The sequence below is a fragment of the Oncorhynchus keta genome, chromosome 28 (assembly GCF_023373465.1).
Source record: "Oncorhynchus keta strain PuntledgeMale-10-30-2019 chromosome 28, Oket_V2, whole genome shotgun sequence".
NCBI classification, from domain to species: Eukaryota; Metazoa; Chordata; class Actinopteri; order Salmoniformes; family Salmonidae; genus Oncorhynchus; species Oncorhynchus keta.
The window spans coordinates 40545309-40572234 of NC_068448.1; the positions used below are offsets into that span (position 1 = coordinate 40545309).

Genomic DNA, 26926 nt, shown 5'->3' on the forward strand with positions numbered 1-26926 from the left:
CCGTCTGGTGTTCAACCTTCCCAAGTTCTCTCACGTCACCCCGCTCCTCCGCTCTCTCCACTGGCTTCCAGTTGAAGCTCGCATCCGCTACAAGACCATGGTGCTTGCCTACGGAGCTGTGAGGGGAACGGCACCTCAGTACCTCCAGGCTCTGATCAGGCCCTACACCCAAACAAGGGCACTGCGTTCATCCACCTCTGGCCTCCTCGCCTCCCTACCACTGAGGAAGTACAGTTCCCGCTCAGCCCAGTCAAAACTGTTCGCTGCTCTGGCCCCCCAATGGTGGAACAAACTCCCTCACGACGCCAGGACAGTGGAGTCAATCACCACCTTCCGGAGACACCTGAAACCCCACCTCTTTAAGGAATACCTAGGATAGGATAAGTAATCCTTCTCACCCCCCCCCCTTTAAGATTTAGATCCAGTATTGTAAAGTGACTGTTCTACTGGATGTCATAAGGTGAATGCACCAATTTGTAAGTCGCTCTGGATAAGAGCGTCTGCTAAATGACTTAAATGTAAATGTAAATGAACTTGAAGCTCTCGACCTGCTCTACTGCAGCTCTGTCAATGTGGATGGGGGCGTGCTCACGCCCCTGTTTCCTGTGGTCCACGATCAGCTCCTTGGTCTTTACTGACAATGAGGGAAAAGTTGGTACTCTGGCACCACACTGCCAGGTCACTGACTTCCTCCCTGTAGGCTGACACATCATCAACGGTCATCTGTCCTACCACCGTCGTGTCGTCAGTAAACTTGATGATTGGGTTGGAGTCATGCCTGGCCATGCAGTCGTGGGAGAACAAGGTGTACAGGAGAGGACTAAGCACACACCCCTCTGTAAGTTGAAAGTCAGCGTTGAGGAGGTGATGTAGCCTACCCTCACCACCTGGGGTCGGCCCGTAAGGAAGTCCAGGATCCAGTTGCTGAGGGAGCTGTTCAGACCCACAGTACTAAAGCTTGGTGACTTGGTGCTTGAGGGGACGAAGGGTGTTGAATGCTGAGCTGTAGTCTATGAACAGCATTCTCACATAGGTATTACTGTTATCTAGGTGGGTGAGGGCAGTGTGGAGAGCAATTGAGATAGCATCATCGATGGATCTGTTGGGACGGTATGCAAAAAAGTCAGTGTGCGTGTGTTTGCATAATATCCCATGTTTTGAACTGAGGCCTACTCACAGGTTAGTGTTGCTGAAGATGAAGAAAGCGCTGCCCTCAGGGATGGGCGGAGTCTTCTCCTTGACGCTGAGGTCCGACAGCCTCTGAGGACGTGGCCCAATCGGAACCTCCGGGAGCTCATCGTCGTCGTCGTCATCGTCACCAACTAGGGATACCCAGGATCGGAGACAAAGCAGTGTCAGGGCACAGAAGCTACAGCATCAAAGCTAGGACACTGACCTCAGACTAGAAGAGTTTACCTGGAGTATCTGGAGTGGGATACGGCTCCTTCTCCTCTTCCACTTCCTCCTCCAATGGAAGCTACACCCATGCAGACACAAATGACATGTCAGAACCGTATCAGTACTGTTATGAATGACACATGGTTTAACTTCACCGTACCATTCTAAGTTGCTAAAAATGCAGACGTGAATAAATATCCAAGGATTACCAGCACAATTTGTTATCTAATGGTGCCTCTGTGTGGTTATGGGTTGCTCTCCTCTGACTTTCTAATCTCTGAAACTAGAAGTCAGCCTGTGATTACCTTGATCTCTCCATCCTGGCCTTCAGGTTTCAGATCCTCTGTCTTGTCTGTGTCACTTCTGAAGAAAATGACCCCAAACAGAAGACAACCTCCATGTCAAATCAAATCAAATGTCAGGTACGGAGGAAAAACAAAACCACATCACTATCTCCTATCAGTCAGACAGTATTGGCATTACCTGGAACTCTTCTTCCTCTCCTTCTCCTCCTCTTCCTCCTTCTGCGCTGTGTTCAGGCTCTCTGCGTCTGCCAGGTTGTCAACGGCGATGGCCAAGAAGACGTTCAGCAGGATGTCTGATTACACACAGGTCTTAAGGCCAACAGAGCTACAACGTTCACCTAACGTTTCAATGTAATGCACTGTTCTTCACTCCTGGTCCTGTGGGCCTGCAATGTGTGCAGGGTTTTGTTCCCGCTCAGGACTAGCGTAATAGATTCAACAAACCATGTACTCATGAAGAGTAACTCATGACGCCTGCACATATTGTGGCTCTCTAGAACCAGCGGATAACATTGATCTAAACTCTAGACAGCTACAGGCAGTGGAATCCATGTGTTAGAAACAGGATACAGTTTCCGCAGACGAAGAGTATGATGAAGTAGATGCTGACGACCATGCCCGATGAGAAGGGTCCACCGTACGCCATGATGCCATCATACATCACAGCGTTCCAATCCTCGCCTGTCAGGATCTGAGTCGCACAACAGGGTAACGCAATGTCGTCACAATGTCATCCCATCACAACAATGTTATTATTACAAGTCTTCACAACGTCATCCGGACATTACTACAATGTTATTATTTACAAGTCATCACAACGTCATATCACAACATTATCTCAACGTCGTCACAACGTTATTGCAACGTCATCGCAACAGCATCGCAACGTCATCACAACGTCAATAGGTCAATAATCACTCTGAGAGAGGCGGGTAGAGGCGGCCTACCTGAAACACTGTGAGTAGTGCCTGGGGGAAGTTATCGAAGGTGCTCCTCTTGGTTATCGTCTCGTCGAAGTTGAACTTGCCTCCGAAGAGCTGCATGCCCAACAGGGAGAAGATGATGATGAAGAGGAAGAGCAGAAGCAGCAGGGAAGCGATGGACTTCATGGAGTTGAGCAGCGACGCCACCAGGTTACTGAGAGATGCCCAGTGGCTAAAGGGCATATAGAGAGAGAGAGGGTTAACTTCACTACGGTAGGGGGCAGCATTCGGAAGTTTGGATGAAAAGCATGCCCAAATTAAACTGTCTGCTACTCAGTCCCAGAATATAGGATATGCATATAATTAGTAGACGTGGATAGAAAACACTCTAAAGTTTCCAAAACTGTTAAAAAAAGTATGTCTGTGAGTATAACAGAACTGATATGGCAGGCGAAAAACTGAGGAAACTCCAACCAGGAAGTACTATTATTTTGAAAGGGTGTTTTTCCATTGAAAGCCTATCCACCAAACAAAGACTTGGGACCCAGTTCATGAGCTCTGTACCTTCCTCTACATGTAACCAGTCTTTAGTCATTGTTTCAGGCTTTTACTCTGAAAAATGAGGGAGATAAAGCACTTTCAATCAGTGACCAGTGGAAATTTCCATTCATCAGCCATGCGCCCTGATCGTGAACGCGCCTTTCTTGTTTCTCCTTTCCTATTGACGAAGCTTTTGTCCAGTTGAAATATTATTGATTATTTATGGCAAAAACAACCGGAGGATTGATTTTAAACATTGTTTGGCATGTTTCTACTAACTTTTATTGTACTTTAAAAAAACTTTTCGTCCTGGAATTAGTGTCTTCTGCATTCGGATTACTGGACAAAACGTGCGAACAAAAAGAAGGTTTTTGCTCATAAAGAGGGACATTATCAAACAAAGCGAACATTTATTGTCTAACATGGAGACCTGGGAGTGCCACCAGATGAAGATCATCAAAGGTATGTGATTAATTCTAATGCTATTTCTGACTTTTGTGACACTCCTTGGCTGGAAAATGGCTGTATGCGTTTCTGTGGCTGGCTAACATAATCGCAAAGTGTGCTTTCGGCGTAAAGCATTTTTGAAATCTGACACAGCGGTTGCATTAAGGAGAAGTTTATCTATATTTCCATGAAAACACCTGTATAGTTTATCAATGTTTATGATGAGTATTTCTGTCTGTATGTGGCTCTCTGCACTTTCACCGGATGTTTGTTTGAGACAATGCATTTCTGACCACAACGAGCCAATGTAAACTCAGATATAAATGTGAACTTTACTGAACAAAACATACATGTATTGTGTAACATGAAGTCCTATGAGTGTCATCTGATGAAGATCATCAAAGGTTAGTGATTCATTTAATCTATATTTCTGCTTTTTGTGAATCCTCTCTTTGGCTGGAAAAATGGCTGTGTTATTCTGTGAATAGGCACTCACATAACATAATCGTTTGGTTTGCTTTCGTCGTAAAGCCTTTTTGAAATCGGACACTGTGGCTGGATTTACAACAAGTGTATCTTTAAAATGGTGTAAAATACTTGTATGTTTGAGGAATTTTAATTATGGGATTTCTGTTGTTTTAAATTTGGCGCCCTGCAGTTTCACTGTCTGTTGACGAGGTGGGACGCTATCGTCCCACGTACCCTAGAGAGGTTAAGATGAATGCACAACACACAAACACACACATGCACACACAAACCTAGACACCGAAATACATTCTTCCAACAGTATATGACAAATCAAACCAGTGAGTAAAGAACAAGATACGAGGTGAAAGTATCACAGGCAAACATTTTACCCATAATACACCTCCACAACATCAGTCTATGTCCAGCCTCTCCCAGTCTCACCGTGTGACCTTGAAGATGCGTAGCAGGCGGACACAACGGAACACAGAGATGCCCAGAGGAGACATGACGGCCAGCTCCACCAGGATGGTCTCCACGATGCCACCACACACCACGAAGCAGTCGAAGCGGTTGAACAGGGACACGAAGTAGGCCTGCAGGCCCAGACTGTACATCTTCACCAGCATCTCACACGTGAACAAAGCCAGCAGAACCTTGTTGGCCACATCTGGAGAGCAGCGGACATCAGCATGTAGACATTGCAGTACAACACGTTCCAGTTACAAAGATCATTTCTATGGGGGATCTGGTAGGAAGGGTTACAATATGCTGCAGATATACAGTAGCTGGTTTTAAAAACACAAACATTTTATTGGCTATGTCACGGGTATCGTCAGATTATCAAGGACACTGTAGTACAATAATGTTGCAGATTGTACGATTCATACAGACCATAGGATGTATACTGGGTTCCTGCAAAGGACACTGTAAAGTGCATATTATGCTGAGGGTATGTAATTGGGAAATAGCATTTTGACCCTCTACCCACCCTGTACTTCCGTGAGCCAGTCAGGCTGGTTGTAGTGCTCTGACGAGATGGTGAGCGTGTTCAGAAATACCAGGATGATCACTAGCCAATAGAAAGACACTGACTTCACAGCAGCACGACACTTCCTGCGGCAGAACCGGTTCCAGTGACGCCATCGCCGACTGCAAGGGTAAGGAAGTGATGTCACAATCTGACTCGAACTAGGAAGTGGTGTTATGTCCACACAGGATTTCTTGCACAGGTTAATTGTTAACTGTAATGAAATCATGCTTGTTAAGACAGAAGATCTCACATCTAAGTGTCACAGACTAAACAAAAGATATAATGATTGTGATGATGAGAATGTGGTGATGATGAAGAGGACATGGGCAGGAGTGCAGTGACTGATCAGGGGGAACGGAGTGAGTGTGTGTGGGGGGACACAAGCGCGTAACGATGAGTCTCCACAATGCCAGGACCATGCAAAGAAAATTCATGACACATAGCACTGACAGAGAACTGACCTGTACTTTGATTTAGTAATTTTTTGACTGGGAAAATTAAAAATCATATTGTTAATATCCATTTGCATGAATGACGTATTACAGTAGCTTTTCAAGCTAATAGTCGATCCAGGCATAAAGGAATCTTGAACCTTGACAGACGGACAGACTCACCAGTGTGGTCCACAGCAGTTAGCCTTATCGTCTTCTCCATTGGGGTTGTCAGTGTTCACAGACTCTGTCTCGCTGGCAGGCACGCTTGCTGTGACATCACACAAACGCAGGAAGTAAGGTGAGATCCAATCGAACGATGGCTCTGAGTTTCAGACCTAAAGAACCCTTATGGGCGAGTGCTTTCGGTTCTATGGCTTAAATCTAGTAACCGTGTCATGATTTCATAGCCTCAGGATTAAGCACAGGGCTCTTTGAGGACTGTCACTGACAGTCAGGGCTGACTCAGAGGCAGACAGTGCAGCACCTGCACAGATCATCCATGTTGTTTACTATGTGAATGGGATGACAATAGTGTGGTTTCTAAAGAGGCTCAAAGCGTTATACTAGTGGGTCTGTGCAGATGCTGTACAAACAATATGCTCAAGTACAGGGTTCAAAAATACTCCACAGGACATCGAAAGGAAAAATCCAAACCACAACGCACAGAAATGGAAGAAAACAATAATGACAATGAATGACATCGAAATGACCACACAATGGATGTTTACATTGCAATCTATCTCTGTTGACCGATTTACAAATATGCATACCCTTTCCATAGTCAACATGTCAATGTATTCTGCAGACAATACATACATTATTCACCTTTGGTCCATTTCTAGAGAATTCTAGGCTACAACATGCACATGGCCTCTCGTAACCTCTAGAAGCCTAAAACCTGCTGGTTGTCTCTCATGTACTTCTGATGTTTAATCCACAAATCCACCCACTCACTACTTCATCAAAGACTCGGGACAAAATGAGAACAAGATCTAACGAAGAGGCTGAGTGAGTAAAGATGATTGAACGCAAAAAAATGGAGGAGCATACATGAAGCCAGTAGCAAAGCACAAGCAAGGAAATAAGGGAGGGCAAAACACACACACACACACACACACACACACACACACACACACACACACACACACACACACACACACACACACACACACACACACACACACACACACACACACACACACACACACACACACACACACACACACACACACACACACACACACAGCACAATTTACCATGTGACTCTGTGGACTGGCTGAACCAGCCAAACTTCCCTTTCTTCTTCTCCATGAGCTCAGCCAGTGTCACCCCTTGGTGTTTAAAATGCACGCAGTACATGCATTCAGACAGCAGAGGGCACAGCAGAGGGCACAGCGAGTTACCAGCGAAGAAGAGGGAACAGTAGACAATAGACATCCACCACAGAATATCAGCACATTAAGAAGAGACTAGAGGAGCACTAAGGAAGACAGAAGAGATGAAAGAGAAGAGAAGCCAAGAACTAGAAGACAGGACAGACGAAGAATGAGTAATAAAGCCGTTGAAGAGTAAAGGTAGAGAAGAGGAAGAAGGACGTTGATTAGTATCGGCTGGGTCACACACAGTTTAACTCTACGACGAACACGCCATGTATGCAGCACGGCAGCTAGACACCAGACACAGACAAGTGACATAGAGAGAGCCAACAGTCTAACATAGTGAGGGGGGTTGTTCCAAACACTCGTCTCTCTCTTTTCCCAGACCTCACACAGACACCTCGAGGCCTCAAGTGATTCTACAACTGAGTGATCTTTGCCAAGAAAACCCATTCAGAAATCACAGACTAACATACTTCCCACTTGGGTGTAAACTAAAGCATGTGCAACACTGCTACTGACCACGTATACATACGCCCTCTGACATGAAGTGTTCTAGCATGAACCTACAATTATTGAGGACAGTTTGATTGGGTTATCCTGATCATGATAAGACACTGGACACTGTGGTAGTATTTCCTGTTATTTTGTTTAGAATTGACACCAGGTTAACTGATGTCCCACGCACACTCGATAAGAAACAGTACATCATGTAGCGACCATGTACAGGCCAATAGTGAGAGAGTTAGTGTGCTGCTAATACAGTCGATGGCCAATGAGGCACTCAACCCTTCTGGCATGCTTTAGTCTAACTCTCTAGATGTCACAGGCTTTAGAATTTATTACAGATCAAACATATCCCCACCAGGCATTATAGCCAATGACAGATCAAACATATCTCTATCTCTCTGAGCCTCAGCAGCATACTCACTGAATTATATCAGCACTAAAGATGGACATCTGGGAATAGATGAGTCATGCATTGTGTGTGTGTGTGTGGGGGGCAGAACAATTACAAAAACAGAACAATGACAACATGTCTGATGTGCCTATTATGTCTTTTAATAATGGCCCAGATGAGACTGATATCTCAATTAGAGCCGCTCTCTTTCTCTCTCGCTCAACATTGAAACACGCATGCGCGCGTCACAGGAAGTGCTGTGTCGTCTCCTCCCACCACACGTCATACTTAAATAAAAAGGATTTGGATTCCCGCCATTGACCACCCTGCACTGCACAGATTGAGCACACAGGCAGGGGCTGACAATAAGTGTGTGTCAGTGGAGGCTCCTCGGAGTAGGAAGGGGAGGACCATCCTCCTCAGTGAATTTCATAAAAGTGGTAAAACATTAAAAAAGTTATCCTTTTTAGAGAAAACTATAGAAATTATATATTCACGTCACCAAATAATTGATTCAATCAAACTTTTTGGAATGAAGGTCTACAGTAGCCTCAACATCACTCTGTAGGGTAGCATCATTGTGCAGCCGGAGGACAGCTAGCTTCTGTCCTCCTCTTGGTACATTGACTTCAATACAAAACCTAGGAGGCTCTTGGTTCTCACCCCCTTCCATAGACTTACAAAGTAATTATGACAACATCCGGAGGCTGTTCTCCAACCTATCAGAGCTCTTGCAGCATGAACTGACATGTTGTTCACCCAATCAAAGGATCAGACAATTAATCTAGTACTGAAAGCATAAACTACAGCTAGCTAGAACTGCAGTGCATAAAATGTGGTGAGTGGTTGACTCAAATAGAGAGAAAGACAATAGTTGAACAGTTTTGAAAAAATTAATTTCTTCAAAAAGTAAGAAGCAAGAGAGCAAGAGAGATTGTCATTTTTTTTCACTTTCAGTTTAACTAAGCTAGCGAATGCACAAAGCTAGTTTAGCCTACTCAAAACACCCGGTTCAAAGAGAGGGATGCTATGTTAGCTAGCTGGCTATGACTATCCAACACAACACTGGAACTCTTTCAAGTCAAGGTAAGCTTTTGATTTTATTAATTTATTTCCACCGTGACCCGCCGGTGTAACCGTTATACTGCTTAGTGACTGAAACGTCACTGCATGATTGTAGGAGGTTTACTAATGCATTAGTTATACTAGCTATGTTGACAAGGACGCTACTTTAGCTAATACGGGGACAACGATGTAGGCTGTGTGTAGCCTAAACCTATCTATGTTACATTGCACTGGGTGAATGAAATCTAAATGACAGTCATCCAATATGCTGTAATAGAAATAAGGCCATGCTCCGGAAAAAAATAATTGTCCTCCCTCATCATAAACGGCACTGACCGCCACTGGTGTGTGTGTGTGTGTGTGTGTGTGTGGGGGGCTGGAGCAGCAGACACAACATTCACGTTCATAATTTTCTCAGGAACAGGTGGTAGAACCAACAGGGAACCAACATTCATTACTGCAAAGACTCAAAAACCTACAGGCTACTGTAGTGTTAAATATGTATATTTACCACTGATCTAACACAATAGTCTTAGATGATAACCACAGGGACAAAAAATAAAAGCAACAGCATGGAACGAGACCGCAGCAGCAGAATGCCAATGCTGGACATGCATTCATTTTGCCGTGTAGAAACACATTCCCAACATCCCACCATTTAAAGCTAAACTCTTCTCTCTCTGGGCTCCACCTTGAATAGGGAAGATTAGCACTGTTAACTCACTTTTATGTCAAAGGAAATCCAATTGTCAGAGCCATCTGGGTTTCAAAACTAGACCTTTGTCCCTGTCTCTGAACCACAGGTGCCCCTTACAGGGTAGAGGTGAAGAGATGGGAATGTGATGTGAAGGGAGTGCCCGAGGTAGGCGACTCACGATTGCGTTTGCCCCCCTCCTCGTCCCCCTCCTCGTCATTCTCAGGGTCGATATCCTCGGCCTGAGTGATCCAGTCCAGGTAGCCCTTCAGATCCTCCTCCAGCTGCTGCTTCTCTCTCAGCTTCTGGAAGTCTCCACGAGCCTTGGCCTTCTCTCTCTCCTTGGAGAACTCTCTGTGGACGGACACACACACACACACACACACACACACACACTTAGAAACATTTTCCCTCCATGTGTGTGGGTGTGTACGTGTATGTGTTAGCAATGCTCGGATATCTTACCCGCTTAACACTCCCAGAACCAGGTTGAGAACAAAGAAGGAACCGAAGATGACCAGACTCACGAAGTAGACCCAGGGTAGCTCAGAACCCATGGCATCGTTCATCTGAAACAACGACATTGACAGTCACAGTTCAGAGGACAATACATACGTCCCTGTTTATCAATGATCATTTAGCCCCTAATAGAAGTACAGATTACAGGCCGCCATAAAAACTCACACCTATCAAGTTTGTTGATGGAAACTATTACACCAGTAACTACAGATGATCCCTGGCATCTCTCTTTGCAGTGACTCTCTCTCTCTCTCTAAGACTAGGCTTTTGATGTAGCCATAACAGTAACACAGCTCATTTGTTGATGAACACTATACATCTAGTTGTGTTTTTGTTTTGGCTGGAGCAAAAGCCTGCACCCACACAGAAAAGATTGCCCACCACTGCTATAAGGAAGTAATGGATTCGACTTCTGCTTTACTGTACTGCAGCGCGCCAGCGGCAAACTTAACTTTACTTCAGCTACTTTCCCAGCGTTTGAAAAACATTTAGTTAATTGTTAGAAGAGGTCAATTTATACAGTATAAAAGCCAAGTATAAGTGTTAGTGAACAAGTGCGATTGTAGATTTATTTCATTCAAGTTCGCTAACGTAAGCTATTAAACTACTAGCCTCAGAGTTAGCCGCTACTAGCTAGCTATAACCACAGGGTTTTCTGGAACTACCTGTGCAGTTCGTGGGTGCAACAATTCCCGGAAGAAACTACAGGAGTGGTCAAGACAGGAATGTTTCAACCACAAGCCACAGGCTACGGCAAAATGTTCATGCCCACCTTGGTTTTCTTTTCACAAGATGCTCGTGACTGAAGTTGACAAGACACAATGGCTGAGGGCTTTAATCTGAAGAAGCCACCAAACAACTTGTTTGTGTGCACTCATTCCACTTCCTCAACAAGCAACCCGCCATGGAACACCCCTATCCAAAATTGTACCTTGGGTACAACCGAGCGGAATCGTGATCAACAGGCAATTGTAGTTATGTCATAGCTAACGTTAGTTCATGCATAAGCAAGATGTGGTGATGCAGATTTCTGAGCGTGTGTCTGCCTGCCCTTTAGTACGTATTAGTATTTATTAGGATCCTCAATTAGCTGCTGCCTGAGGTTCAAACAGGACTAAAACAATACACCATTAATCAAGTAATACATCATACAAATGTACATTTCTCCATATTTACACATTTACAATAATACAATATAGGAGCGTGTCTCCTCAACAGTCTGTGTTCTGCCGTACAGGGTGTTTCATCTGAACGTTCCTGTTTCACACACAAGGGAGGTCAACTCGCAGATGGCAAAATGTCAGGATATATGTCGAACGCGCAATCGGGCGCTTGAAGGTGTTCCCAAGATCCTTTCACAAACTATCCCCATCAGTCTGACACCAAAGTACCAACAAAATCCGGAAAATCCGTGCTGGTGAACCTGAGAGGGGAAACTGGTAAACAACTAATCCCCGTGGCCAGGCGTGATACAAACAGGTGGTGAGAGTCTGGAAGACTACTACTGTAAATATGTTGTTTGTACATACTTTTGGCCCTGTCCGGGGGTGTCCTCGGATGGGGCCACAGTGTCTCCTGACCCCTCCTGTCTCAGCCTCCAGTATTTATGCTGCAGTAGTTTATGTGTCGGGGGGCTAGGGTCAGTTTGTTATATCTGGAGTACTTCTCCTGTCCTATTCGGTGTCCTGTGTGAATTTAAGTGTGCTCTCTCTAATTCTCTCTTTCTCTCTTTCTTTCTCTCTCTCTGAGGACCTGAGCCCTAGGACCATGCCTCAGGACTATCTGACATGATGACTCCTTGCTGTCCCCAGTCCACCTGGCCGTGCTGCTGCTCCAGTTTCAACTGTTCTGCCTTATTATTATTGGACCATGCTGGTCATTTATGAACATTTGAACATCTTGGCCATGTTCTGCTATAATCTCCACCCGGCACAGCCAGAAGAGGACTGGCCACCCCACATAGCCTGGTTCCTCTCTAGGTTTCTTCCTAGCTAGGGAGTTTTTCCTGGTCACCGTGCTTCTACACCTGCATTGCTTGCTGTTTGGGGTTTTAGGCTGGGTTTCTGTACAGCACTTTGAGATATCAGCTGATGTACGAAGGGCTATATAAATGGATTTGATTTGATTTGATTTTCTGATCCTAACTGAAATGTTATTTACTTATTGAATGTGAGAAATGTGATAATGTTACTTCCTACATCTACTTAGACAATGTGACATAGTAATAAACAAGTGCAAAAATATTAAACATAGTTTCTTGTTTGTGCTGTAATAAGTTTAATATGACATCAGAACACGCATATTATATTACGGCATAAACATTATAAAATATTGTGGTGTATTATCAGGGCGGATTGAAGACAGAGATTAAATCAAACAATGGAAGGAGATTTCCATGAATTAACCCTTTTTAAAACAGATTGTGTAATTTTTACCCCATCACACATCTTTGGCATCTAGCTCTTGAGAATGTCCAGATATTTCTGTCATAGCCGCAGTCTGCCCTGAGAAAACTCATCTCCCAAAAAAGGCAGCATATGTCCAAAGCAGAACAGTCAGGGTCATTCTACTTGCTGCCTTGTGAATTTGTTGTCAAACGGTATGTCCAGTATTATCTGTTCATATGGGGTCCACTGATGAGGTGGTTTTTGTGCAGTACATCCACAGCTGAACTTTTAAGTAGTACCACCTTGGCCCATTGGTCTGCATCACAAATTCCCCCTCCTATCTCAGTGACATCTCCTCTTCTCTCATGCAGGGATTGGACAAGAGTGTTGGTCACTGGACACTTCATTTCCAGCAGCTCTGTCGTCTACAATGCCGCCTGGACTGGCTGCCAGCCATGGCTCCTCTGGGCAGACCACCAGACCTATGTGAGCCACCTCAAAATCCTGAGCCTGCACAAATCTCATTCTCCTTTCCAGGTTTGGTGGCCATGTTTCCCCGGAAGAAAGGATACAAGTGTTTGTGGATGAATTTTGCAGAATTGGTGGTGATGTGCACAGCAGTGTTGTGTTCAGATTTCAGAACATATGGATTCTTTATACATTCAGAATAGTGAAGAAATGTGTAACGGTTTTCTAGGTGTGGTGAAGGAGAGTCGGACCAAAACGCAGCGTGTAGATTGCGATCCATGTTTAATGAACAAAAAAACGTAACACCAATCTAAAATACAAACACTACAAAACAAAGAACGTAACGAAAACCGAAACAGCCTATACTAGTGAAAACTAACACAGACAGGAACAAGGACACTAAGGACAATCACCCACGACAAACTCAAAGAATGTGGCTGCCTATACACACCAAAACCCCAAGACAAAACACACCACAATACAAAAACCCCATGCCACACCCTGGCCTGACCCAATACATAAAGATAAACACAAAATACTTCGACCAGGGCATGACAGAACCCCCCTAAGGTGCGGACTCCCGAACGCACCTCAAAACAATAGGGAGGGTCCGGGTGGGCGTCTGTCCATGGTGACGGCTCCGGCGCGGGACGTGGACCCCACTTAGTCAATGTCTTAGTCGCCTCTCCTCGCGTCCCTGGATAGTCCACCCTCGCCGCCGACCATGGCCTAGTAGTCCTCACCCAGAACCCCACTGGACTGAGGAGCAGATCAGGACTGAAGGACAGCTCGGGACTAAGGCAGCTCGGGACTGAGAGAAAGCTCGGGAGTGAGAGAAAGCTCAGGAGTGAGAGGAAGCTCAGTGAGAGGAAGCTCAGGAGTGAGAGGAAGCTCAGGCAGGTAGATAGATCTACCAGATCCTGGCTGGCTTGTGGTCTCAGCAGATCCTGGCTGACTGGCGGATCTGGCGGATTCTGGCTGACTGGCGGATCCTGGCCGACTGGCAGATCCTGGCCGACTGGCAGTTCTGGCAGATCTGGAAGAGTCTGGTTGACTGGCAGATCTGGAAGAATCTGGCTGACTGGCAGATCTGGAAGAGTCTGGCTGACTGGCGGATCCTGGCTGACTAGCGGATCTGGCAGATCCTGGCTGACTGGCGGATCCTGGCTGACTGGTGGATCCTGGCTGACGGGCGGATCCTGGCTGACTGGCAGATCCTGGCCGACTGGAAGTTCTGGCGGATCCTGGCAGACTGGCGGATCCTGGCTGACTGGCGGATCCTGGCCGACTGGCAGATCCTGGCCGACTGGCAGATCCTGGCCGACTGGCACCTCTGGCAGATCCTGGCTGACTGGCACTTCTGGCGGATCCTGGCAGACTGGCACTTCTGGCGGATCCTGGCAGACTGGTGGATCCTGGCAGACTGGCGGATCCTGGCTGACTGGCGGATCCTGGCCGACTGGCAGATCCTGGCCGACTGGCAGTTCTGGCAGATCTGGAAGAGTCTGGTTGACTGGCAGATCTGGAAGAATCTGGCTGACTGGCAGATCTGGAAGAGTCTGGCTGACTGGCGGATCCTGGCTGACTAGCGGATCTGGCAGATCCTGGCTGACTGGCGGATCCTGGCTGACTGGTGGATCCTGGCTGACGGGCGGATCCTGGCTGACTGGCAGATCCTGGCCGACTGGAAGTTCTGGCGGATCCTGGCAGACTGGCGGATCCTGGCTGACTGGCGGATCCTGGCCGACTGGCAGATCCTGGCCGACTGGCAGATCCTGGCCGACTGGCACCTCTGGCAGATCCTGGCTGACTGGCACTTCTGGCGGATCCTGGCAGACTGGCACTTCTGGCGGATCCTGGCAGACTGGTGGATCCTGGCAGACTGGCGGATCCTGGCTGACTGGCGGATCTAACTGATCCTGACAGACTGGCGACGCTGGGCAGACTGGCGGCGCTGGGCAGACTGGCGGCGCTGGGCAGACTGGCGGCGCTGGGCAGACTGGTGGGCAGACTGGCAGCGCTGGGCAGACTGGCGACGCTGGGCAGACTGGCGGCGCTGGGCAGACTTGCGGCACTGGGCAGACTGGCGGCGCTGGGCAGACTGGCGGCGCTGGGCAGACTGGGGGCACTGGCGGCGCTGGGCAGACTGGCGGCACTGGCGGCGCTGGGCAGACTGGCGGCACTGGCAGACTGGCGGATCCTGGCTGACTGGTGGATCCTGGCCGACTGGCAGATCCTGGCCGACTGGCAGATCCTGGCACCTCTGGCAGATCCTGGCTGACTGGCACTTCTGGCGGATCCTGGCAGACTGGCACTTCTGGCGGATCCTGGCAGACTGGTGGATCCTGGCAGACTGGCGGATCCTGGCTGACTGGCGGATCTAACTGATCCTGACAGACTGGTGGCGCTGGGCAGACTGGCGGCACTGGGCAGACTGGCGGCGCTGGGCAGACTGGGGGCACTGGCAGTGCTGGGCAGACTGGGGGCACTGGCGGCGCTGGGCAGACTGGCGGCACTGGCGGCGCTGGGCAGACTGGCGGCACTGGCGGAGCTGGGCAGACTGGCGGCACTGGAAGCGCTGGGCAGACTGGCGGCACTGGCGGCGCTGGGCAGACTGGCGGCTCCTTGCAGACTGACAGCTCCTTGCAGACTGACAGCTCCTTGTAGACTGGCAGCTCCTTGCAGACTGGCAGCTCCTTGCAGACTGGCAGCTCCTTGCAGACTGGCAGCTCCTTGCAGACTGACAACTCTGGCTGCTTCATGCAGACTGACAGCTCTGGCTGCTTCATGCAGACTAACAACTCTGACTGCTCCATGCAGGCTGGCAGCACCTTGCAGACTGGCAGCTCCTTTCAGACTGACAGCTCTGGCTGCTCCATGTAGACTGACAGCTCTGGCTGCTCCATGTAGACTGGCAGCTCTGGCTGCTCCATGCAGGCTGACAGCTCTGACTGCTCCATGCAGGCTGACAGCTCCTTGCAGACTGACAGCTCCTTGCAGACTGACAGCTCATTGCAGACTGGCAGCTCCTTGCAGACTGGCTGCTCCTTGCAGACTGACAGCTCTGGCTGCTCCATGCAGACTGACATCTCTGGCTGCTTCATGCAGACTGACGTCTCTGGCTGCTTCATGCAGACTGACAGCTCTGGCAGCTCCTTGCAGACTGGCAGCTCCTTGCAGACTGGCAGCTCCTTGCAGACTGACAGCTCCTTGCAGACTGGCAGCTCCTTGCAGACTGGCAGCTCCTTGCAGACTGACAGCTCTGGCTGCTTCATGCAGACTGACAGCTCTGGCTGCTCCATGCAGACTGACAGCTCCGTGCAGACTGACAGCTCCTTGCAGACTGACAGCTCCTTGCAGACTGGCTGCTCCTTGCAGACTGGCAGCTCCATGCAGACTGGCAGCTCCTTGCAGACTGACAGCTCTGGCTGCTCCATGTAGACTGACAGCTCCTTGCAGACTGGCAGCTCCTTGCAGACTGACAGCTCTGGCTGCTCCATGCAGACTGACAGCTCCGTGCAGACTGACAGCTCCTTGCAGACTGACAGCTCCTTGCAGACTGACAGCTCCTTGCAGACTGACAGCTCCTTGCAGACTGGCTGCTCCTTGCAGACTGGCTGCTCCTTGCAGACTGGCAGCTCCTTGCAGACTGACAGCTCTGGCTGCTCCATGTAGACTGACAGCTCCTTGCAGACTGGCAGCTCCTTGCAGACTGACAGCTCTGGCTGCTCCATGCAGACTGACAGCTCCGTGCAGACTGGCAGCTCCTTGCAGACTGGCAGCTCCTTGCAGACTGGCAGCTCCTTGCAGACTGGCTGCTCCTTGCAGACTGGCTGCTCCTTGCAGACTGGCAGCTCCGTGCAGACTGGCAGCACCTTGCAGACTGACAGCACCTTGCAGACTGACAGCACCTTGCAGACTGACAGCTCCTTGCAGACTGGCAGCTCCTTGCAGACTGGTAGCTCCTTGCAGACTGACAGCTCTGGCTGCTTCATGCAGACTGACAGCTCTGGCTGCTCCATGCAGACTGACAGCTCCTTGCAGACTGACAGCTCCTTGCAGACTGGCAGCTCCTTGCAGACTGGCTGTTCCTTGCAGACTGGCAGCTCCGTGCAGACTGGCAGCTCCTTGCAGACTGGCAGCTCCTTGCAGACTGGCAGCTCCTTGCAGACTGGCAGCTCCTTGCAGACTGGCAGCTCCTTGCAGACTGACATCTCTGGCTGCTTCATGCAGACTGACAGCTCTGGCTGCTCCATGCAGACTGACAGCTCCTTGCAGACTGACAGCTCCTTGCAGACTGGCAGCTCCTTGCAGACTGGCAGCTCCGTGCAGACTGACAGCTCCTTGCAGACTGACAGCTCCTTGCAGACTGGCTGCTCCTTGCAGACTGGCTGCTCCTTGCAGACTGGCAGCTCCTTGCAGACTGACAGCTCTGGCTGCTCCATGTGAACAAAAGACTGACAGCTCCTTGCAGACTGGCAGCTCCTAAGGACAATGCAGACTGACAGCTCTGGCTGCTCCATGCAGACTGACAGCTCCGTGCAGACTGGCAGCTCCTTGCAGACTGGCAGCTCCTTGCAGACTGGCAGCTCCTTGCAGACTGGCTGCTCCTTGCAGACTGGCTGCTCCTTGCAGACTGGCAGCTCCGTTTTGCAGACTGGCAGCACCTTGCAGACTGACAGCACCTTGCAGACTGACAGCACCTTGCAGACTGACAGCTCCTTGCAGACTGGCAGCTCCTTGAATGGAACTGTGCTTTTTACTGCTGCGCAGACTGGCAGCTCCTTGCAGACTGACAGCTCTGGCTGCTTCATGCAGACTGACAGCTCTGGCTGCTCCATGCAGACTGACAGCTCCTTGCAGACTGACAGCTCCTTGCAGACTGGCTGTTCCTTGCAGACTGGCAGCTCCGTGCAGACTGGCAGCTCCGTGCAGACTGGCAGCTCCTTGCAGACTGGCAGCTCCTTGCAGACTGGCAGCTCCTTGCAGACTGGCAGCTCCTTGCAGACTGACAGCTCTGGCTGCTTCATGCAGACTGACAGCTCTGGCTGCTCCATGCAGACTGACAGCTCCTTGCAGACTGACAGCTCCTTGCAGACTGGCAGCTCCTTGCAGACTGGCAGCTCCGTGCAGACTGACAGCTCCTTGCAGACTGACAGCTCCTTGCAGACTGGTAGCTCCTTGAAGACTGACAGCTCTGGCTGCTCCATGCAGACTGACAGCTCTGGCTGTTCCATGCAGACTGACAGCTCTGGCTGCTTCATGCTGCGCTGAACAGGCAGGAGACTCCAGCAGCGCTGGAGAGGCGAGGCGCACTGTAGGCCTGATGCGTGGTGCTGGTACTGGTGGTCCCGGACCGAGGACACAGGAAGCCTGGTGCGGGGAGCTGCTACCGGAGGGCTGGGGTGTGGAGGTGGTACTGGATAGACCGGACTGTGCAGGCGCACTGGAGCTCTTGAGCACCGAGCCTGCCCAACCTTACCTGGCTCGATGCCCACTCTAGCCCGGCCGATACGAGGAGCTGGAATATACCGCACCGGGCTATGCACCCGCACTGGGGACACCGAGCGCACCACTGCATAACACGGTGCCTGCCCGGTCTCTCTAGCCCCCCGGTAAGCACAGGGAGTTTGCGCCGATCTCCTACCTGGCATAGCCATACTCCCTGTGAGCCTCCCCCCAATACATTTTTGGGGCTGACTCTCGGGCTTCCATCCGCTCTGCCGTGCTAGCTCCTCATAATGCCGCCTCTCTGCTTTTGCTGCCTCCAGCTCGGCTTTGGGGCGACAATAATCTCCAGGCTGTTCCCAGGGTCCTTTCCCGTCTAGAATCTCCTCCCAAGTCCATTTCTCCAAGTAGTGCAGCCTCTCCCACTGTAGTTGCTGCTGCTCCTCCAAGACGGACAGAGCTGATCTGCTGCCTCTGTTGCCTCTCCTGCGGCTCCTGCCTGTTGACACGCTGCTTGGTCCGGTTGTGGTGGGTGATTCTGTAACGGTTTTTTCTAGGTGTGGTGAAGGAGAGTCGGACCAAAACGCAGCGTGTAGATTGCGATCCATGTTTAATGAACAAAAACGTAACACCAATCTAAAATACAAACACTACAAAACAAAGAACATAAACGAAAACCGAAACAGCCTATACTAGTGAAAACTAACACAGACAGGAACAAGGACACTAAGGACAATCACCCACGACAAAACTCAAATATATGGCTGCTAAATATGGTTCCCAATCAGAGACAACGATAAACACCTGCCTCTGATTGAGAACCACTCCAGACAGCCATAGACTTTGCTAGATCACCCCACTAGCTACAATCCCAATATATACACACCAAAACCCCAAGACAAAACACACCACAATACAAAAACCCCATGCCACACCCTGGCCTGACCCAATACATAAAGATAAACACAAAATACTTTGACCAGGGCGTGACAAAATGCAGGGAAAATAGAGCCTCTCTACAAATGATTACTAACCCTAACACAGTGAGGAACAACATCTTCAGAGAATATTATAATATAATTATTATTATTTTCAAATATGTTTTGTTTTAAAAGAGTTCAAGCTGAAGACGAAAAATATCCAATCAAAATGTTTCATTGCTGGTCTCCGGGGAGGTAAATCTAGCTAACTTAGTCAGCCATTGACTAGGCCATCAGAAACTAGAAAAAGGCACCCCCGTGCTTCACAGTTGGGATGGTGTTCTTCGGCTTTGCAAGCCTCCCCCGATTTCTTCCAAACATAACAGTAGTCATTATGGCCAAACAATTCTATTTTTGTTTCATCAGACCAGAGGACATTTCTCCAAATAGTATGATCTTTGTCCCCATGTGCAGTTGCAAACCGTAGTCTGGCTTTCTTTATGGCAGTTTTGGAGCAGTGGCTTCTTCCTTGCTGTGCGGCCTTTCTAGTTATGTCGATATAGGATTTATTTTACTGTGGATATAAATACTTTTGTACCTGTTTCCGCCAGCATCATCACAAGGTCCTTTGCTGATGTTCTGGGATTGATTTGCACTTTTCGCACCAAAGTATGTTCATCTCTAGAAGACAGAACGAACGCGTCTCCTTCTTAAGCAGTATGAGAGGGCTTCGTGGTCCCATGGTGTTTATACTTGCGTACTATTGTTTGTACAGATGAACGTGGTACCTTCAGGCGTTTGGAAATTGCTCCCAAGGATGAACCAGCCTTGTGGAGGTCTACAATTTTTTTCTGAAGTCTTGGCGGATTTCTTTAGGTTTTCCCATGATGTCAAGCAAAGAGGCACTGAGTTTGAAGGTAGGCCTTGAAATACATCCACAGGTACACCTCCAATTGACTCAAATTATGTCAATTAGCCTATCAGAAGCTTCTAAAGCTATGACATCATTTTCAGAAATGTTCCACGCTGTTTAAAGGCACAGTCAACTTAGTGTATGTAAACTTCTGACCCACTGGAATTGTGATACAGTGAAGTATAAGTGAAATAATCTGTCTGTAAACAATTGTTGGAAAAGTGACTTGTGTCATGCACAAAGTAGATGTACTAACCAACTTGCCAAAGCTATAGTTTGTTAACAAGAAATTTGCGGAGTGGTTGAAAAACTAGTTTTAATGACTCCAACCGAAGTTTATGTAAACATCAGACTTCAACTTTGTATTTAATTGTGCAACAAATGTATTAAGGGTGTCAGACTCATATACTGTATTTCAATGCAAATTCAGGGGCACTTCTGAAATATTTTGGAGCACCCTCTGGCACTGGATGAGCCATCCACCTCCTCAGCCACACAGGTGTCTTCACAAATGTTGTCTGAGCCTGAGGATGAGGATGAAGAACCATTTGCTTCTCCCCAGCAGGATTCTTCAGGTGTATTGTGCGCATTTGTGTGTGTAACATACACAAAATAAATAATAATCATAATTTACTCAGCTGGTCTCGGGAAGAAATGACAAGTCCTCACTGTCCGAGACCTAGTACAAATGTATCCAGCACAGGCACTTTCTTTGCTGAACCTTCCTTGCGTCACACCAGACCTCGGACAAAGCCTGCATTCTCGTCTCCTCCTCTAGTCTTTCCTGTTGGTGTGTGTTGACCTTCACAAACATTTCATAGAAAGCCATGCATTCCCAACATGTTAAAGTGCCATCATGTGCACTGTTTATTTGCGGAAGGTCCCACGGGACTTCCCGTAGGTGTAGTTCAGATGCGTTTGGGAAGTAAATGAGTGAAATGTGTGTCCTGCAACCGAACACACAGGAACAAGGGGGAAATAGATAGCTACCACTAACTAGCTAGTGTGGTATTAATCTCACCTTCCACATATCGCTGTGGCGTGGCAGCAGGATTTCCCCACAACCGCAATGCAGGTGAAACCAGCAGTCAGTACCTCACCCTCCATGCTAGCTTAGCACCCATGCTTGGTGGGACTGGCTCCTCAGACTAGCTCGGCTCGACATCGGCTTTGCGGAAGATCCACTTATCTTCGTCTCCGAAGGACTTTGCCAGAACGGTCCCAACTTTATCGCTGTTTAGAAATTGGTAGGCTTCTTAGCTTTTTAAGTTTTTCCATAGCCTGATCGTCAACAGCAAGAGAGTCAATGATTTATGCGTATATTCTGGCTCACTTTATGGACGGTCACAGACGGTTTATATCAGTATCCCAGCGAGTCCTTCTGGGTGGGGTACTGTTTGTCCGTCTCTTCTCATGAATTGACTTTGGGAATACTTCCACTTTATACTTTGGGGATCCATCTCAGTCTTAACTTGTATTAGTAGCATTATTGCAGTTGTTGATTCAGTTAACAAAATGAATGCAGAAATATGCTATTGACAGGGTTTCTAGTGGTGCGCATATGAATTATGATAATGCACGACCGCGGGGGAAGTTGTATCCATAGTTTCCGCATTTCTCTTCCGTGTTATAAACACAAGCATGAGGAACATGAGGTGGATAACTGCCAATCTCATCTCCCCATTCCTCCTCCGTGTTCAGTTCCCTCTCAATCCCTTTCATGTCTGTCGAGTGGCTGCATCTCTCTTCCACTCCCAATGTCACCTTCACCGCATTCATGGCTTCATTAGCACGGCATCACCATAGTAACCGGCACATGAACGAGAAGAGAGGACAGTACCGATAGAGAGGGAGGGAGAGTCATTTGGCGGAGAGAGAAAAGGAGGGAGAGATGGAGTAGAGACGCAGGGGGGAGGGATACGTTTAAGAAGAGAGGGAGAGATAAGCGGAGGAAAGAGAAAGGGAGGTAGAGATTGGGCAGAGAGGTAGGGTACAGACACAGGTTAAGGAGAGAGGGAGAAATAGGTGGGAGGTCAGAGAGGGGAAGGGGGAGTATTTTTGTGTACATTATTTCTGCAAGTTGGATTTGAGTGGAGCTCATCCAGTGTTAGCGATGAAGCTAAGCTAACACTGTTGAAACCTCTGTTACTGTAAGTAGAGATAGCTTGATAGTTGCTAGCTGGGTGTGGTTCATAAAGCAGCCTCACCCAGTACAGAACATCAGTCCAGCCCTCCATGGTGATACACTGGAAAACAGTGAGCATGGCAAACAGGAAGTTGTCAAAGTTGGTGATGCCACCATTGGGCCCGTGCCATCCCTCTCTACACACAGTCCCATTCATCCTGCACTGGCGCCCATGGCCTGACACCGCACACGGAACAGGCTCCTCCTCGGCCAGAATACCTTTAGTGCATATAGAGAAAGGGAGAGAAAGGTAGGATGTAAGGCCGGAAAATAACTTAGTAAACAATGATGCATCGCATCAGATGCGTGACATCAGAGTGCCTTTGCCATATGAGAATATCAAATACATCCTGTGGTGTAAAAAGGCACTGGCACGCACAGAAAAGTTATGCAGTTTTGCTTGTCTTGTTTACAGATACACATTCTATAGGTATAGTGTGCATGTATACAGTGTTAACACATAATTCTCATAGCACACTAGCTCATCAGAGGCTCTCTCGTTCTCTCTCTCACACACACACACACACAACCACCCACACCCGCCATTACACGCCACAGTCCCTAACTCTCTGCTGATGTTGCATATACAGTGCCTTGCAAAAGTATTCACCCCCCTTGGCATTTTTCCTATTTTGTTGCATTACAACCTGTAATTTAAATTGATTTTTATTTGGATTTCATGTAATGGACATACACGAAAAAGTTCAAATTGGTGAAGTGAAATGAAAAAAATGTGTTTAAGCCGTACACTCAACAGAGCTGGGCTTTACGGAAGAGTGGGCAGAAAAATAAGAGCAAACATGTTTGGTGTTCACCAAAAGGCATGTGGGAGACTCCCCAAACATATGGAAGAAGGTACTCTGGTCAGATGAGACTAAAATGTAGCTTTTTGGCCATCAAGGAAAATGCTATGTCTGGCGCAAACCCGATACCTCTCATCACCCCGAGAACACCATTCCCACAGTGAAGCATAGTGGTGGCAGCATCATGCTGTGGGGATGTTTTTCATCGACTGGGACTGGGAAACTGGTCAGAATTGAAGGAATGATGGATGGAGCTAAATACATGGAAATTCTTGAGGGAAACCTGTTTCAGTCTTCCAGAGATTTGAGACTGGGATGGAGGTTCACTTTCCAGCAGGACAATGACCCTAACCATACTGCTAAAGCAACACTCAGGTGGTTTAACATGAAACATTTAAAAGTCTTGGAGTGCCCTAGTCAAAGCCCAGACCTCAATCCAATTGAGAATGTGTGGTATGACTTAAAGATTGCTGTACACCAGCGGAACCCATCCAACTTCAAGGAGCTGGAGCAGCTGGCTCTACAAAGTATTGACTCTGGGAGGGTGAATAGTTATGCACACTCAAGTTTTCTGAATTTCTTTTGTCTTATTTCTTGTTTGTTTCACAATAAAAAAAGATTTTGCATCTTCAAAGTGGTAGGCATGTTGTGTAAATCAAATGATACAAACCCCCCAAAAATCCATTTCAATTCCAGGTTGTAAGGCAAGAACATATGAAAAATGACGAGGGGAATGAATACTTTCGCAAACCATTGTGAATTATCGATCGGTAACCGAAGCCTGTCTTTTTATGCAGTACTGACATGAACCAAAAGCTGGGAAAAGTTTAACTTCAAGTAACGGACCGAGACAGGCCGGTTACGGGACGCAGGCCCTTACCGGTGCCCACCAGGTAGCAGGTGGCGTGCATCTTGCCGATGAAGAGTTCGAGGCCGATGATGGCGTAGATGATGATGACGAAGAGGACGAGCAGAGCGATGTGGAGCAGAGGAACCATGGCTTTAATGATGGAGTTCAACACTACCTGTAAACCTAGAGACATGGAGAGAGAAGGGTCAGACACACACACACACACACACACACACACACACACACACACACACACACACACACACACACACACACACACACACACACACACACACACACACACACACACACACACACACACACACACACACACACACACACAAGATGGAAGCAGGGACAGTGTAAAGCTATGAGGACATCCATTTAATATATCCATTGAGTATATTATGAGGAAACTCATTCAGTATTTGTATACGTTATGTCCAGATAGATTTCAGCCTGTATAGGCTGCTATATGGGTATCAATAAAACTTGAGATTGAGCTTGAACTAGAATCAGAAACACAGATCAATTACTACATAATGATTCATCTCTAGAGTCTAAATGTATTAAATATTCTGGTGCCATGGCAACTCACTGGGTACTCCTGAGACAAGGCGGAGGGGGCGGAGCACCCGGAATGCTCGGAGGGCCTTGACGTCGAAGCCTCCCGGTTTACCCCCCTGGCCCCCGGCATCGCCCTCTTTGGTTATCACCTCCAGAACTACACTGAACAACCTGCGGAGAGAGGGATAGAGGAAGAGAGAGGGAGGAAAGAGGGAAGGGGAGAGATATCACAAAGATCACAGACAGAGATACAGATGACTTCATTGTAAAATACAGCCCTGAGGCTTTCTGAGCTCTCTGGTGACAGAACTCTGATTTATCTTAGTGGTCTTTTCTGGGCCATACTGTTGTGTGTGTGTGTGTTTGAATTGAATAAAAACACATGTAAAATCAACATTGCGCCTACCGCTATGTAATGTGTGTTTTAGACAGACGCTGTATGAGTGTCTGTCTGACGCCTGGTTTGTGTGGCAAACAAACTCAATATAAATATTATAAAAATTCAATGAACTACCATTACAGAAAGGCACCAAAAATGAGAGGAAAGAATGAGCAGAATGCCCTTCAACAAGCACTCAGACCAGAGGCGACATAGGACATGGTTTTTTTTTCTTTACAGATAACGTATCGTAATTTGAGCCAGTTTCACACAGCAGGAAAATAATCCTGCAGCAACAGGAAATGCGAATTATTAGGTGGATTATAATTAATGGACATTTTTGTAGGGATTGATACATTTTTCTTTGGGGCGAATCAAGTCTGACATTTTTAAGTGGAAATCACTCACTTTTAGGAGCCTTTTTAAACCTTGAATAAACAAAGAATGATCAAATTAAGATACGGCATCTGTAAGTCTTTTTTATAAGAAGTGGGTTCAATAACCTTTTTGCAACCCTTAAGGATATATTTTTTTCTTGAGTGCACGTTCAGTGGTCCATACTGGGCTGTAATGATGTACCTTGGCATCAGGAGGAACTGGAATACTCATGTGTGTGTATATGCATGTGTGTGTGTGCGAATTACTCTATGACTCTGTCTTGGGAGAGCCATTGATTTCAACTTAAACAGTGGTGGTACTCACCCTACTATGACAATGACAAAATCCAGCATGTTCCATCCGTTTCTTACGTAGGAGTTCTGGTGCATGACTAAACCATACGCTATGATCTTCATAAAGGTCTCTATAGTAAAGATGATTAGGAAGGCATATTCTACTGTTTCCTGTGGGGAGGGAAAGAGAGGGGGGAGGAGAGAGAGAGAGAGAGAGAGAGAGAGAGAGAGAGAGAGAGAGAGAGAGAGAGAGGGGGCCATTAAACATCAAGGATGTGAATAATAAATACAACAACAAACACTCTTCAAGAAGAAGAAATCTGATTGGTTCATTGTGAGCAGGCAGTAATGGTTGAGCCAACAGGGTTAAACTGTGCCGGGGAGATCGTCATTCACCAACACCTGGCCCAGAGCAGAGATTTGATCAATGATGAGGATTCAGTTACAGTGGTGGAGGATGGAATATGCCAGAAACAACAGACAGAGATGTAGGGGAAAGAAAGAATGAAAGTGACAGAGAGAACAGGTTGCTAATCCAGTTAGACAGATAAAAGTTTGGTGAAAACAACATTCATGTCACTCATTGGATGATTGACGATCATAATCTCTATTTTTCCCATCATGCCTGGTGGTGCAGAGCCACACAGACAGACGGTGACAGGGCATGAGGTCTGGATTAGTTTTGGCGGGAAGGAATAGCCTGAACAAAGCGGCCTGATTTGTGTAGTCCTGAGGAGAGGAGAGCCTCTGAATTACTCAACTCCTCTACTTGGTCTTCGTGTTGTTCACACCCGAGAAAAGTTGTTTTGGGTGGACACATTGGCATTCTCTTTTTAAAAACCAACCTGCCGTGGTCTGGGAAAGCATTCGATCTCACTTATAATCAAGCCTGTGGTCAGAATACACCTCTGTATACAGAGAATTGTGGGCACAATGCAAAGCAACACTTTTCCCCACCAACAACCCACACCTCAGTGAATTAATCGAAGGAGCACAAAGTCAACATTCGAAAACCGTCATCTCCCGTTTGTTGCGTAATGCAAATGTTACCAGGGTAACAGCATGAGTTTGACTTTTAATACCGATCAGAGAGCATAGCCCTGTATCTGGCAGAGATTCCCACATCATTCAAGGCCTCTGCTTTGTGATTCAGCAGCAGGCTTTAAAGAGCCATTAAGCCAGCCAGTCAGCCTCAGCCTCTGTTTCTGGCCTCCGCGTTGATTCAGTACAGTACA

The 26926-nt window shown here is 47.6% G+C and overlaps 1 protein-coding gene across 6 annotated transcripts in view; it reads right to left on the reverse strand.

Annotated features, from left to right (window-relative positions):
• Positions 1-26926, reverse strand: part of LOC118361111 (voltage-dependent L-type calcium channel subunit alpha-1D-like) — a 98958-nt gene that overhangs the window by 29101 nt on the left and 42931 nt on the right. For 5 of the 6 annotated variants that reach the window (XM_052483078.1, XM_052483077.1, XM_052483074.1 and 2 more), the window contains exons 4-19: positions 25723-25862; positions 24673-24812; positions 24105-24257; positions 22444-22640; positions 10047-10150; positions 9763-9935; positions 5726-5813; positions 5573-5599; positions 5070-5230; positions 4523-4748; positions 2651-2858; positions 2274-2394; positions 1882-1996; positions 1704-1761; positions 1417-1477; positions 1178-1322 (exon numbers count right to left, since the gene is read on the reverse strand). In XM_052483078.1, the coding sequence (XP_052339038.1) occupies positions 1178-1322; positions 1417-1477; positions 1704-1761; positions 1882-1996; positions 2274-2394; positions 2651-2858; positions 4523-4748; positions 5070-5230; positions 5573-5599; positions 5726-5813; positions 9763-9935; positions 10047-10150; positions 22444-22640; positions 24105-24257; positions 24673-24812; positions 25723-25862 (2117 nt within the window). The remainder of the gene's footprint in view (positions 1-1177; positions 1323-1416; positions 1478-1703; positions 1762-1881; positions 1997-2273; positions 2395-2650; positions 2859-4522; positions 4749-5069; positions 5231-5572; positions 5600-5725; positions 5814-9762; positions 9936-10046; positions 10151-22443; positions 22641-24104; positions 24258-24672; positions 24813-25722; positions 25863-26926) is intronic. The other variant, XM_052483076.1, reaches the window with a different exon arrangement.